General features: G+C 37.1%; 1 protein-coding gene across 1 annotated transcript in view; it reads right to left on the bottom strand.

Annotated features, from left to right (window-relative positions):
* Window positions 1-8622: 8622 nt before the first annotated feature.
* CTSC (cathepsin C) overlaps window positions 8623-15716 on the bottom strand; it is a 40492-nt gene continuing 33398 nt past the window's right edge. Inside the window, exons 5-7 of the mRNA XM_050759515.1 lie at window positions 15508-15623; window positions 11116-11247; window positions 8623-9541 (exon numbers count right to left, since the gene is read on the bottom strand). Coding sequence (XP_050615472.1) covers window positions 9039-9541; window positions 11116-11247; window positions 15508-15623 — 751 coding nt within the window. The 3' untranslated portion in view covers window positions 8623-9038. The remainder of the gene's footprint in view (window positions 9542-11115; window positions 11248-15507; window positions 15624-15716) is intronic.

Consider the following 15716-nt stretch of genomic DNA (forward strand, 5'->3'; position numbering starts at 1 on the left):
TCTGGGTTGATATTTTTCTAACATCATGAAGTACATTAAATACAGCAGAGAGGGTCTCAATAATCTTTATTTATTTATTTATTTATTTTTTATACAGGAGGGAATGCTCTTGTCCTTAATACCTCCCTTGATATTGCACTTGCAAGCAAAATAATCCACTCTCCCTTGGAGGGCTGAGTGTGCTGCCAAAAAATAAAAATTTAAAAATCTTCCATTTGAGCTTATAGCATTTGTTGCAAATCTGCTAAACATTATGTTTGCCAAATTCTTCCTAAAAATTGCTATCACATTTCTGGGAAGATACTTGCTGAAAGGAAAAGCTTGTACTGCTTTAGCAGTGGTCAGCTGAAATTCAGCCTGTTCAAAGTAGAGCTTGTCATCCATTGCCCACCACCTCCCTCCTGACTTAAATTCTATGAGGCCACCCTTCTTTTATTTATCCTAGTTTAAGATGCTGAAGGTGTCTTATTTCTCAGGATTTGTGCAATTGTGATAGTTTCTTACAAAAAGATAAGGAAGAACAAAAGAGACCAGGACCTAAAAAATCAAGACTCCTGGGAAAAGCACAGGAAGAATATCTTGAGGGAAGTATAGCTAAGAGCTATGGCACTAGAACAAAGAGACCTGGATTCAAATCTCAAGAAAATGGATGAGTTCCTTAGCTTGTCTTATTCCTTATGTGTAAAACAAAATCTATACCAGGAATTCAATGAGATGTTGCAGGCAAAGAGCTTACCATACCACCTAGCACAAAGTAAGACCTTGATAAATGGCAGCTATCATTATTATTACCAATAAAGGCAAAAGTAATTGGTTCAAAAATAAAGTATACACTTGGTGAAGCTGCTGCAGGGGACAGTCAAGGTAAAGAGGCAGCAGTCAGGTTCAAGGGGAGGGGCAGGGGGAAGATAATTCTTGCTCTTGGGTATAGCAGGAGCACAATGTTGGGGAATCCAGTTGCTGCACAAAATGCCCAATTCTTGACAGCAGGTAGTGAGCATCAAAAAAAGTCTCTCCATTGGCAGAAGGAATCTGGTTCCCAGGTGGGATTTTACTCGTCAGAGTCTTGTCTCTAGAGACCATGATACCATGAGTAAGACTACATCTCAACCCCAGAGAAACAGACAAAGAGCTGGGGACTGAGAGAGCCACTAAGGCTCAGGGAACAAATGGAGAGTTCAGTTTCCCAACAGGGTCTGACCCCGAGTGAGATTACGGCTCAAAGCTGAGTTATCTAACTGGTCTAGCCACCTGAATCTCACCTGCCAAGACTTTTCAATGGTTCCTCCCAGCCTATAATTGAAAGAAAAATTTAAATGGTAACAATATCGGCATTTTGGAATGGCTACTGGCTAGGGGAAGAGGCACCCATACACACAAAAGTTTACTGCCAGTACTTGGGATTATACATTTTCATGAGACTGCTAGAATTTTATGCAAATACGGAATGAAAAAGTACACTTTTCTGGGGAAAGGATCCATAGTTTTCATCAGTTTCAAAGCGACTCATGACCCAGCAGGCATGAAGGACCAATGCTTTAAGTAAAGATGTTACAATCTACCTCTTTCCTTCTTACCCTTATTTTGATGAACTGTTTGGTGAGTTTAATGGTCTCATCTTCTATGGCAGAATTTCCCCCACATGCTTGGGCCTTCAATTATCACAATAACTTCCCATTTGCTCCCCTCACTTTTTCTTATAAGGGTTTATCACAATTTCTGGTTCATTAAGACATTCCATTCTTACAAATTATGGCTACGTATTTAATACATTTTATACCTTTTAGAGTCATGTCAGTTGGTTCTGTTGAGTGGGGATTACCGCAGAATGGGGTCAATCTGTCACCTTGAAATTGAAGCGAAATGTCTTAATCTTCTCTCATTGCTTCTATCTTCCCACAGTCTCTTGGCCTCCCATGCCTTTTACTATGCCTCTTGCTTTTCCAAAGGTCAGCTCAAGTTCCAAATCCTCTTTGGAAGATTCTGGGATTACTTCAACCCTCAGAATTCTTTCCCTCTTCCAAAGTGTGTAACATTCATTTGGTGTTGGGAAAGTATATAAAGGAATTAGCATGTTGTAGACAGGACTTTTTCAACCTCAGGACTATTGACACTTTGGGCTGCTTAATTCTTCAAGTGGAGGTTTGTTCTGTGCACTGTAGAATATTTAGCTGTATATCTGGCCTCTACCAACTAGGTGCAGTAGTACACTCCCATCCTTGCCCAATTATGACAACCCCAAATGTCTACCAACATTAGGGGCAAAATTACCCTCTAGTTGAGAACCAGTGTTGAAGAGTGATCCACATGTATCAGGTAATGTACTAGATTCTATTTTTAGCTTTTATTTCATGGGTATATCCTGCTTTCCAACCTTTATCTTCCCTTTAATTCATTTCACTCACTTATTTTTAATTTATTTTGCATTGCATCTTAACCTTCACAAAGCACTTTAAATCTTTTTTTAAAACAAGGCAAGTTATATATAAACACTCATTGCTTCTTTTAAACCTTGGCACAACCCTTGAAAAAAGATAGTAGCATTGCTGTTTAACAGGCAAAGACACTAATTACTAGAAATTTCTGTTCAATAACTGAACAAAGTCCAAATAACAAACATTGTTGGAGCAAAGACTCAATATCAGGATTTTCTGGTTCCAAAGACCGTGATATTTTTGTGCCACAATGCTATTTTTAAAAATTGATACACATTTGTGCATATTTATGGGGGTACATATGGCATTTTGATACATGCATAAAATGTGTAATAATGAAATCAGGATATTTAGCATATACATAACCTATAACATTTATCATTTCTGTGTGTTGGGAACATTTCATATCTTCTCTCCTAGTTGTTTTGAAATATACAATATATTATTAACTATAGTTAGCCTACTGTGCTATCAAACACAAGAACTTATTCCTTTGAACTGAATGCTTGTACCCATTAATCAACATCTCTTTATCCTCTTCCCCCAATACCCTCCCAGCCTCTGTTAACCATTATTCTACTCTCTACTTTCATGGGATCCACTGTTTTACTTCCCACATATGAGTGAGAACATGCAATGTTTGTTTTTCTGTGCCTGGCTTACTTCACTTAATATAATGACCACAGGTTCCATCAATGTGGCCGCAAATTGCAGGATTTCATTCTATTTTATGGCCCAATAGGAATCCATAGTGTGTACATATACCATATTTTCTTTATTCATCCATTGATGGACAGTTGACTAAATTCCATATCTTGACTATTGTGAATAGTGCTTCAATAAACATGGGAATGCAGATATCCTTTTGATACACTGATCTCTTTTTCTTTGAATAAATACCCATTGGTAGAATTTCTGGATCATGTGGTAGTTCTATTTTTAGTTTTTTGAGAAACCTCCATATTGTTTTCCATAATAGCTGTGCTAATTTACATTACCACCAAGAGTGTGTAAGAGTTTCCTCTTCTCCACATTTTCACAAGTGTCTTTTCACTTTTTGTCTTTTTTTATAATAGCCATTCTAACTGGAATGATGTCTCATTGTGATTTTCATTTCCCTAATCATTAGTGATGTTGAGCATTTCTTCGTGTATCTGGTAGCCATTTGTATGTCTTCTTTTGAGAAACGTCTGTTCAGATCCTTTGCTCACATTTTAATGAGATTGTTTGGGTTTTTTGTATGTTTGTTTTTGTTTTTTGATGATGAGTTGTCTGAGCTCCTTTTATATTCCAGATATTAGTCTGTTGTTGAATGAATCATTTGCAAATATTTTCTCACATTCTACGGGTTGTCTCTTCCCTTTGTTGGTTGTTACCTTTGCTGTGCAGAAGCTTTGTAGTTTACTATAGCTCCATTTGTATACTGTTTGTTTTTGTGTGCCTATGCTTTTGAAATATTAGCTATAAAATCTTCGCCTAAGCTAAAGTTCTTGGGCATTTCCTATGTTTTCTTCTAGTATTTGTATAGTTTCAGGTCTTACATTTAAGTCTTTAATTCATGTTGGGTTTTTGTATATGGTGAGTCATAAGGATCTAGTTTCATTCTCCTCCACATAGATATCCAGTTTCCCCAGCACCATTTATTGAAGAGAGTGTTCTTTTCCTAGTGTATGTTTTTGGTACCTTTGTCAGTTGGCTGAAAATATATGAATTTATTTCTGGGTTCTCTAGTGGCACAATGCTATTTTGTTTACTTTCTTTCCATAGGCTTATCCTTTTCACCCAACTGAATTTTAGCCTGCCAAACTAGGATTGCATCTGCCATCTCTTGAGAATAGTGGCCATTTCTTACAGTGGCATAGAAATAGTCAATCTAAAGGAAAAGCAGACTTTTAGTTCTTCAGAAGCCCCCAAAAAGAATGAGGTTTAAAAATCTGATACTGAAAGAACTTTTCTGTCATTTATCTCAAACTATAGTGAAACTATTCAATACTTTTGAAGGTCCAGAAAATACATTACAGAAAAAAAATCATCTCAATGATTACTTTAATGCACAACCCTTAGCTTTATGGCATTTCCCTCATTTCCTGGGGGGAAAGCTATTTCTCTAACTTATTTCTTTCAATTGATTGCTAGGATTTCAATCTCTTTAAGACCTTTTGCATTAGAGGAAGAAAATGTCTGCTATTTTTTTCTCAACTTGAGGAGTCTGAAGTTTATCACATTCTTTCCGCATTTAACCACCTACAGACTTGAATTTCAAGAAGACAAATTGTCTTTAAGAACATAAAGTTCAAAATCAAAGTATTACATCAGCATCACATCCTCAAAGTTGGAAAAGAAGAGGTTAAATTTCTTCTACTAACTCTTAAAAGAGGTTTAAAAAAAGGGATATTGAAAAATGGACTTCTCAAAGGAAAAAGGAAAACACACACACACACAAAAGGCGTGTGTTGCATTTTCTTCCTGAGTTAGTTTATATCCTGAAATTCTAGTTTGTTATTACTAGGAGGACATAGAATGGCATGACCAGAAAGTCTGCTGAAGTTCCGATTATTTTATGTCCCAGGCAATTTCACGCAAATTTGTACTTTTAATCGGAACTAAAATTCAATGAGGTCAATACTTTACAGTTAATATTTCATGAGGCCCAGTGACTCACCCACTACCAACACACAATTTTAAGTCCATGTGCTTCCCATCAAAGATTCTGATATATCTAAAGCTCCCCAAACTTGGCCAGGAAGATTCTACTTAGCTTTAAACCAAAAATAAACCTTAATTAGAGTTAACAGATATAAATACATTAACATCACTATATTTAGAAGAAAACTGTTATATTAAACCTTCCGAACCACCACACGTGGATTGGCACTTAGAGTACCTGCCCCAAAGAAATGAGAATGAGATTTCTGGGAGGTGGTACAAACGTTGGAAATTATTTTAAAGAACAAGGTGAGGTTATTGGTCTCACAACATTTAAGAATGGATACATTATTTTGCCATTTTTCTTAATAGGAAGGCAGCAGGTACAATAGAAAGTTCTGGACATATTGGAGCATAGATTTATCTTTATTAGCTGGAAGCTCAGGCATGTTACCTCTCAAGGCCCATTTTTAGCAACAGAGGTAGACTAGATAACCTTCCAGCATTAATGTGATGTAAATCTGTTATGCCTACTTTATCTTCATGCTTTTAGAACCTGAATATGAAAATCAAATTATGACTTTACATTACCTTCAGTCTTTTTCACTTCAAAATTGCAATGTCTTTTCCCTGGCTGGGTCCTGTTACTCACTCCTGTGGTAGTCTCTCCAACTCCATCACCTCTCAGACTTGTTCTCTTCCCGCAGGCAGCAACACAAGAATGGTAGGGGTGAGGGATGTAAAAAGTGTATAGTAAAAATGAAATTTAAACCATATGCCTAATTCATAAAGCTTTTTGCTTGTGCTAGTGTTCCTCTGTAGGTTATTTTCTCCCTTAAAAAAACAAAACAAAAAACAAACAAAAAACCCTCATAAGCCTTTCTCTATCCTCTCGTTGTAGAGCTTATTTATAGAATACATCTTAGCTGCTTCCTCATAGCAAAATATTATTTTACAATTTGAGTTCAGAAAAATACTAATATTTATTTACTCCTTACCACATGCCAAACACTGTTCTACATACTTTGCATATATATAAAGCATTTAACCCTCAGAGAACTCTATGAAGTATGTATACATATTCCTTACTATCCAAATCTATTCAGTTCCTGAGTTCTGTGAGCAAGTTTGTATGATCAGGGAAACTGCATTGTCTTTAATTATCTTTAGCACCTCCATTTGGAATGACGAAGGGCCTGAGCTTAGATAGCAAGTAATGCTGTTAAAAATGCAAATACAAATACATTTAGTTCCTTTGTTGCAATAGCAACGGTTTAGAGAGGACAACTTCATTAGCTAGGTATGGTGGCATGCACCTGTAGTCCCAGGGACACGGGAGGCTGAGGTGGGAGGATGGCTTGAGCCCAAGAGGTTGAGGCTGCAGTGAGCATGAATCAAAAAAAAAAAGTCAAAAATTCAGACAGTGAGAGATATCGATGCAATTTTCTCTATTTTTACAGAAAAGAAAAAAAAAAAGAAGGAAGGAAGGAAGGAGAAGGAAGGAAGGGAAAGGAAAGGAAGCAGGAAGGAAGGAAAGGAAGAAGGAAGGAAGGAAGGAAGGAAAGAAAAGAAAAGAACAGGTAGGATAAGGAAACTGCCTAAGGTTTCATGGCTAATAAGATACACAGCCAGAACACTTATCCAGGCACTATGGCTCCAGAATCAATATTATACTTGTGTCAGACTGCCTGGCTAAATATTATTTTTCTTCTTTGTGACCTGTGGCATCATCCATGTAGATAATCCTTGTAGATTTTCTGGGAATGTCTTTGGGGAGGTTAGCCAGAGTTCCCATCTCATTTTTTTTTCTAGAGCTCCATTTGTTAGAAGACTCTGAGTATGTGTTCTATTAAGCATCGATATAAAAAGTTCTAGATACTGACACCAACTGCTTTTTGCACAGCTTAACAGTCTAATTGCATGGTTTGTGAAACCCTAATGTTCCATTTAGTCACTGTATTTGATGAAATCTGCAACATGGATGATATAAACGATCTTTCTGTTGTAGAGAAACAGGAAAAGCAGACTTCAACAGAAGATAAATCCAAGTTGAAATGTAGTCTATCTTAAGTTCTTATTCTGGGCAATCCCTCTCATAATCTCTGAAAACTTAGGGTCTCTTCAAATCATTGCTTGTCCTCAAGTAAACATGTTGTATGTTCTGACTTCCATGACAGTTAGGTTCACACCAATATTTAGCCATTTAATATTTCCTAAAGTATTTAATGAATGACACCAGCAATGAATTTATTTACTTAAGAGCCAGTCAGGGCCCTCATAAAATAGTGCAAAATCACAGGCACTCTACAACATGTTGAGTTGTTCCTATGTGTCAGCCGACTGCTGTCCAACTGGAAAACTAGAGAATAAATTCATGCTTACATGTTAAATAGAATTGTGCTTGTTAAACTGACAGATGAACTTCATGAATTTTAGTGAAAAAAAATATTTATGCTTGATTTAAAAATCTGTTTATATGTTCACATAGCAGTGAGGCTGGGCACAAAATAGGATGGAAATTACATTCAATCAGTAACAATAAAAAGAAAGTGTATCTCATCTCCTTGGAAGCCTTCCAATGATTCCGACCCTGGCTGTGCCTTCCAGTGCTGTTTCTGTGCCACCATGTGGTGAAAAGATCAAAGGTATGTGGCAGCATGCCAGGAGGTCCAGGAAGCCAAACTTTAAATGGTGCATACTCCTGGAGCCCTACTGGAGTTCAAGGAGGGTAAAAACATCATTGTAGTGAATTTTAAGGCAGAAAATACGTGGGTTTCGCACAAAACTCTGAAACTCAGAATGTTAAGGTGAAATTTCCAAGTATGCAGCTAGTATCCCTGGTGATTGCAGATACTCTGGTGGGAAATGCTGAGATTCAGTGCTTGAAGGTGCTCAAGGAGAACTCGGTTTCGAAGATTTAGGTTTTAAGCATGACTCCATCACTTGCCAGCTATGTGACCTTAGACACATCACTTGCCCTCTAAGTTGAGTCTCTGTGCAAAGAGGTTAAATTACATGATCTTTATGGTCCTTTCCAGCTCGATAAGGCTGTGGTCCATGTTCATGTTTCAGAGCTCTGACTGCCTTATTCTCCTGTCACATAATTTCTAAGAGAAGGCATATGTTACTTAGCATAGAGGTTTCATATCCACTGTGAAATATCTCTGGGAGATTCCAAAAATCTATTTAAATCTAAGCTGCTAGTATTTCACTCATTAAGCTATTATTGCTCACCTACTGAAAACTAACCAATACTCCCAAATACAAGATACACACCATAGAATAATTTCACCAATATCCAGATTTTGTCAAAACTCTTATTTTTTTCCTCTGAGGTCTCTGACTCATCAAATAATCAAGGATAATCTTAGGATTCACTAGGCATTATCTGAGTATATCCCCTGTCATAAAGGTTCATACTTTTGATTTTAATTGAAATATCTTCAAACGTTTTTTCTTCTTAAGTGCTTACATAGGTAACATAAGTGAATCTTACTGAGTCAATGATAAAAATTCACTGAAGTAAACATAAACTCTATAATGCAGTTATTTTTAAAACTTTATTTTAAAAATATGAGCATTTATTTCGAAAGTTTTGATAATTATTGACATTATTTTCTTGTGATTGGTACAATTAAAAAATAAGTCTATGTTTTCACATTGATTTTAAAAAATATAGCATCTGTTTGAATTACAAATGATTAAACAAACTCTATTACTTCATAGCTGACCCTCTTCCAGAATATTCCCACTTAATTGAATACTTAGAAAAAAGTAGCCAGTGGGTGATTGAAAGGTATATTAAAATTGAGGGCAGTTTTAATTCTAAAGACAAAAATCTTCATAGGAATCTATTTGTAAGCTTCTGAAATTGCTGCTGAAAGTCTCCAGTCTGTGAATATATCAATTCCCTTTTACAACTGATGCAGATCATTATGAAATACTGGGAGGCATACCCTACAATTTAGGAATTGGTGTGGCTGCCACTGCTATGCTCTCAATTGCACACTCATCTGTTCCTCTGCGGATCCGGAAGTAGCCATCTTCACCCCAGCTGGTGCCCCAGCTGTTTTTAACAATCCAGTAATCCATCCCAGAGGCTGAGTCAGTGCCATAGCCCACAAGCAGAACAGCGTGATTAGTCAGCTCAAAGGGGTTGAAAGGGTCTCTTAGACCAGTGTGGTGGTAGATCCCATTTTGGTAGTGGAGGAAGTCATCATAGACTTCAAAAGCAACTGCCAAGGGCCCATGATAGACCAACTCAAGCTTCATCAGGGCTTCATTGCAGCCTCCATAGAAACCTCCCACATAGTGGTACTCAGAGGAATAATAACGAAAGCAGTCTTCCTTCATTTTGCATGGAGAATCAGTGCCTGTGTAAGGGAAGCAAGCTTCTTCCACCAGCCCAAAATCTTGGGCGTACTTTCCTGCAGTGAGGTATGGGAAGCCGCCTTCACAGCCTGAAGATGAACAACACACATGGTTACCCCTTAGTTGAAAAAGGATTATCCCATTTTCTATTTTTTTCTTTTTTGCTCCATTATTCTTTGCATGTTACCCTGAAAGTTGTCCTTAGCTTAAGCGTCACTTCATTCACCCATCCATTTTCCAGCTAGCTAACTATCCTTTCATCCCCCTTCTACTTAACAGATATCTACTTAGCAACTAACATGGATGTAGCAATGGCAAAGTGGTTAAGTGGGGAGGCTCTGAAGCCTACATAGGTTTAAAGCCAAAGCTGTGTGAAGAGTATAACTTTTCTGTATCTCTGCTTACTTACCTGTAAAATCTAGATGATAGTAGTACTTTCCTCATAGGGTTAAATTAGTTACTTCATGTAAAAATAGCAAAAGTTATGTATTATGGTCATTGCTAAGCAGCCAGACCCCACACCTCGGCTCTTTCTCAAGCAAGTCTTTTCCCTGACAACCTCTGGCTGAAATGTCTTTCCTACCTTCCTCTTGTAGTCCTGACCCTATTATATATATCCATAACTCTGTACTTTTTCTTCACTGTTCTTCACACTGTTATAATTATTTAATCTCTATCTCTCACTTAACTGTAAGCTTCATGAGGATAAAGACTGTCTTATATACTATAGCCCCCATAGCCTACAAGTCACAACTAGTATTACGTATTTTAGAAAGAATGAAAGGCTCACTGGCAAATAATCACTCATCAGCAGTTTCAGTGGTGAGCTGGGAAATTCCTAGTGGCCAAATCTGGGCTTGACAGCATAAACCTTTAAAATGGTAATGTTGTTACCTCAATCAATTATAGCTGTGTTTTTGACATACATCACATACAGCCTGATCTGAAAGCCTAAGTACAGAATTAATTTTTTTTTTTTTTTCATAACTGGAGTACAGTGGCATGATATCAGCTCACTGCAGCCTTGACCTCCCGGGCTCAAGTGATTCTCAAGCGCACGCCACCAAGCCCAGCTAATTTTTTGTATTTTTAATACAGACAGGGTTTTGCCATGTTGCCCAGGCTGGTCTCAAACTCCAGGACTCAAGAGATTCACCCATCTCAGTCTCCCAAAGTGCTGGGGTTATAGGCATGAGCCACTGCGCCCAACCCTAAGTAGAGAATTTTAAAATTCTCCCAGAGAGAAACCAGTGTAAGTATGGTTTTAAAAAAAGTTGGGTTTTGGAGATGATAATTAGAAGTGAAACTCCAGTGCTAAAAGCAGTGAGACCTTCAAATGATTAGAAAAATTTCTTTGTTCCTGTTCCCCGTCCATAGATAGGGATTATACTTACTACTTCTCAGAGTTTTGAGCATTGTTAGGCAATATATGTAAAAGGCAGCACTCACTCAATATATAGTAACTATTGACATTTTGATGGATGGTACAGTGAATTCCATGAGAAACCATCCATTAATAAGTTACAGGGCCAGACTTGCACCCAGGTTTTCTGACTATAGACACTGTGCTCTCTTTACTGCACCATCCTTTTGCCTTTGCCAACAACAGCCAGCTCCACACAGGTAAATAGCTCATAAATGGTGTCTGAAATGCAGCACTTACCTTGAGCATACTGGCTGCAAGACACGACCTCCTGAGGGCTCAGGATTGGGGTCTGAGAATTGTTGGTTAGTATACGGATTCTCGCTTCTAGCATACCCACAGAAGCAAATGAGTAGCAGCTGCCACAGGATGCTGGAGATGAAAAAAAGATACATAATCCAGGAGCCATCTGAAGCCTCACAGAAAATCATACAGAAACCTTAGTGAATCACATACATTAATGTTTATACTGAATGTTGTTATTTATAAGAATCAGCACAAGAAGAAGACTCAACTAACAAGCATTGTTGAGCTTATGAAGGCAATCATTAAGATTTCATCATTTTTCATCAAAAGGCAAACATTAGTACATGGGATTTTCTTTGAGAGTATTTTAGAAACTAAAAAATCCCCTCATAATTTCTGAGAAGCTTTTGGCAATATTCTTGATAATGATGAAAGGATTTATGTTTGCAACATTAAAAGCCATCAGGTTGGGAGAAAACTGTGGAGGAATACATGTGAGCTGAGCTTTCAAATACCTCTAATGCAATGAGATGAAGGTTTATGTCCCTCCAAAATCATGTTAAAACCCCAATCCCCAAAGTGATGGTCTTAGGAGGTGGGGCCTTTGGGATTAGTGACCTAATACAAAAAGCTCCAGAGAGAACTCTCATTCCTTCTACCACGTGAAGTTATAGACAGAAGTCAGTCTGAGCCCTGTTTCCTTTTAACTACTGCCATTTCTGATGTTCCCTAAAATTCTCCCCCTAAAAATCTCAGATTAACCATATTATACACTGTTTTCCTACTGAGAGATTATCTAAATTATGAAGATTAGAAAAGCACTTGGAAGAAGGCCCTGTGAATTCATCTAGTGTACAATCTGCTCACTTGATAACATGTAAAGGTGGCTCAGAAAGAAGCAATGAGCTGTCCAAGGACACACAGCTAATAGATAGCAGGGACAAGTGCCTTACTGTCTCCTAAGGCAGGATTAGTGACCTTTTCAATTTATGGGTCCATGTCTACTTTAACCAATGTTCAGGTTTTCTCTCCCTGTCTCGTAGTCACTAGACAGAGCAAAATTAGCTTGTATCTTTTGTTTTCAAAACCATGCAGATGATACTATCTATAGGACCCATCCTTCAAATGATAGAATGTCAACATTGTACATTGCACACTGAACATATAACTATGTTCAGCAGTACCTTCCAACAGTGAAGAACACACTGAACTAGGAGTGAGGATTCTTGTGTTTTTTGTTTTTTGTTTTTTTTTTTTCCTGCTTTCTTGTTTTGCCCCTCATTAGTTGTACAATACTGGACAACTTACAAATACACCTTGGCGCCTCATGAAAGGAAACCAATGTCAAAGAAATAACACATCCCAGGAGAGTCTGGAAAGGGTCCCTTTCTGACTGTCCAGCTTTCTCGGCCCATAGCAGCCATGGAAATAATCTCTCTCAGTACTGGTCATTAAATTCGCATTATCTAACCATCGATCACTGTGGGAGGGACAGGCCACAAGTGCATTCAAGGGCTCCGAATGTGTTCTATTTACAGAGTAATCACAGGAACAAGGGAAAAAGATAACCTTCATCAGGCCCCTGACTTGTAAGAATGTGTCAGCTACCAAGGGAATTAATGCCTCATTTCAACAGCCAAGGCCAATCTGATTCTAAAAGAACCATTTATCTCTTAAGAATACTGCAATGCAATAAAGAATAAGAAGTGATTCTAGCCTAGCCAGAGCTCTGCAGTAATCAAATTTCTACAATCTCAGATAGATAGTGTTATTTTCATATGGTATAACTATATTCAGCAGTACCTTCCACCAGTGAAGAACATGCTGCACTAGGAGTCAGGAGTCAGGATTCTTTTTTTTTTTTTTTTTTCCCTCTTCTCTTATTTTGCCTCTCATTGGTTGTGCAACACTGTGCGCTTGACCTTTTGACACTGTTTTTTTTTTTTTTTAATCTTTTGTGTAAAATGAATTGGGTGGAGCAGTTTAAGGTCTCTGCCTTCCTGCTCAAATAGTATAAACAGCATTTTGAAAAAAGACTTAAATGGACTAGACTTCATGCATTATGAAAACACTCTGTATTTCCTAGTTAATATGACCCAGGAGAGACACTTCCCTTCTCTCTTAAAAATACAAAAATAAATAAAAACAGTATAGCTGGGAGAAGAACAAAGAAAGCCCATTCTGCCCTATTTCTAAGCTTCTCTTCCCTCTCATACCTCAAAGTATTAATAAATCTAGCTATAAGGCTTGTTCTTAAATCTGTTTCCAAGTGTAAAGGTAAGACCTCATTTGTCCTCCCACTATTTCTTTTTTCTTTAATTTCAATTTGCTCTCTGACTAGAGAAAAGCTGTGAATTCCCTTAATTGCAGCTAATTCTGAAATCTGGGTTATACAGAACACTGGTATTGGCAAAGTTGGTGGGAATTTTCAAGTAGCCCAATTAGCAGGAAGAGAAAATACTTTTTTCCCCAACTTACAGTATAGAATACCAAAAGAAAGTCAAAAGAGGAACCTCTAAGTACATTATTTTCTCAAGTACCTGACAAGATACTGTAGATGAGGGATCAATTCAAAAGCAATTAATCCATCAAAGCCCTCTGTTTTGAAATTGCCATTTCTCTGTACAAATCTTATTTATAACAGTCAGAGAATAAAGAACATTGGAGAAAATAATAGCTTTTACCAAGGTATATGAAAACCAATGTCAAATAATTTGGCTTTAGAAAGTCTAATTTCCTTTACCTGAATTATTATCTCATATAACTTGTCAATCATATCTTTTGGGAAGGGTTTGCTAAACTTTTCTACCATCTCTTATGTTGCCAGTGAATTTAAAAAATGCTTTATTAAAGTAGTTATCATATTTTAATGTTTTGCTTGTATGTCTTGCTAAACTGTAAATCACCAGAACAAGGACTATGTCATATTAGTCCTTATTTTCTCTGCCATTAAAAAAAATCCTAACACATTTTAGATGTTCCAGTAACAACACAAGAAGCAACACTGTAATATCAGTAGCTCACATTATAGCAATGCTAACCATGTGCCAGGACCTCAATGATCAAGTCAACACATGATATGCACTATTAATTAATCCTCTCAAATAGACATAAAAAATCTAGTTGGTGATAGCGTAACTTGCAATCTCTTAACATGGACCCTTCAATTTCACTTTGCATTCATTTCTCGATTATGTTCAAATTTATCTTATTTCCAATCCCACTTTCCAAGGAAGCCTTCCCAGGAAACTGAGAAGGTAGGGAAAGATTTCAGGACCTATACTTTCTTTAGAGCTGAAGAGCCTAGAATAACTGGTAGAAAAGCAAAGAGATGAGACCCTTGGTGTCTGATGAAGAAGAGAAATGTTGCTCACTGGCTGTTATAAGACCTACTTGGGACTCTCAACATTCAGAACACTGCAAGAATTCAGTGAGATGGGAGCTTGAAGGGCAAGTGATGAAAATAAGACATGGCAGAGAATGATTATCACTAGAATTTTACGAAAGGGAAACAACAGTTTATCTTTGGGTACTATAAATTTATAATCCTCCCAGGAGACACTAATCAGAATGTTTCCAGATAGCAAATACTAAACCTATTTTATAGTAACAAATCAGTCATGGGTAGTATTATCTTCAAAATGAGCTTAGAAGTAATACACTTGAGTATTGCATAGATTCTCCAAGTCACTGTGGGCTACAACTCAGGATAAAAAGATAATTTGCTATCAAGTGCAGTTAGAGGACATGTTATGAAATCAAATGTTATCAAATTTCTGAAAATAACTGGTAAAATTCAATGATAGGAATATTTTCATGAACCTGAGCTCTGCCCTCACGCCATCACTCAGGAAGCTGGGTTAATACTTACCATCACATGTCATATTTTAACGTAAAGTGAATTGAAAGGTCCTTACACAGCTCAAAAAGTCTACCAGGAGAATAATTTAAGGATTTATTTTATGGGTTCATGTAGTAATTAATGACTAAATTAATGGGGGTGGGGGAATAGAGGGACAGATAGCAAACAAAGATTCCAACAAACCACTTGCAGAATGGCATACAATTCTTTGCTTCTACTAGAATCTTTCCTACTAGGAGGGCAAATGAGTTTGTCTTACATATCACTCTGATTGTCACTAGCTACCTGGAAAATATATTGAGAAAAGCACTGAGGAAATGCTAAGCTCAGTTGAAAAGAAAATTTTTAACCAAAGTCTGCTATGGATATAAAAGGAAAGAATAATTCATAGGCCATCTATTTTCTATTTCTATAATAAGGGGATCATGCCCATTCCATCTAGGTATCCCCAAAATCCATCACAGAGCAAATGTTCAATAAATAGTTCAGAACAAATTAATAAAAAACTTAGAATTCTTTTTTACCTTGGTTTCGAACAGGACTGACAAAATTGATACCGTGAACATTTCTCCAGTCCCAAGATGTTGGCAAATGCAAAATCTTTTGCTGTATTTCAGCAGTAAGTGGGGCAGGTTTGGGCCTAGAAAGGAAATACACATTTGATATCAACATATAATCTTTCATTTGAGGATGATTTTCTAAACTCTATTACAATTCTATGATTTCAGCTACC

The sequence above is a fragment of the Macaca thibetana genome, chromosome 14 (assembly GCF_024542745.1).
Source record: "Macaca thibetana thibetana isolate TM-01 chromosome 14, ASM2454274v1, whole genome shotgun sequence".
Lineage (NCBI taxonomy): Eukaryota > Metazoa > Chordata > Mammalia > Primates > Cercopithecidae > Macaca > Macaca thibetana.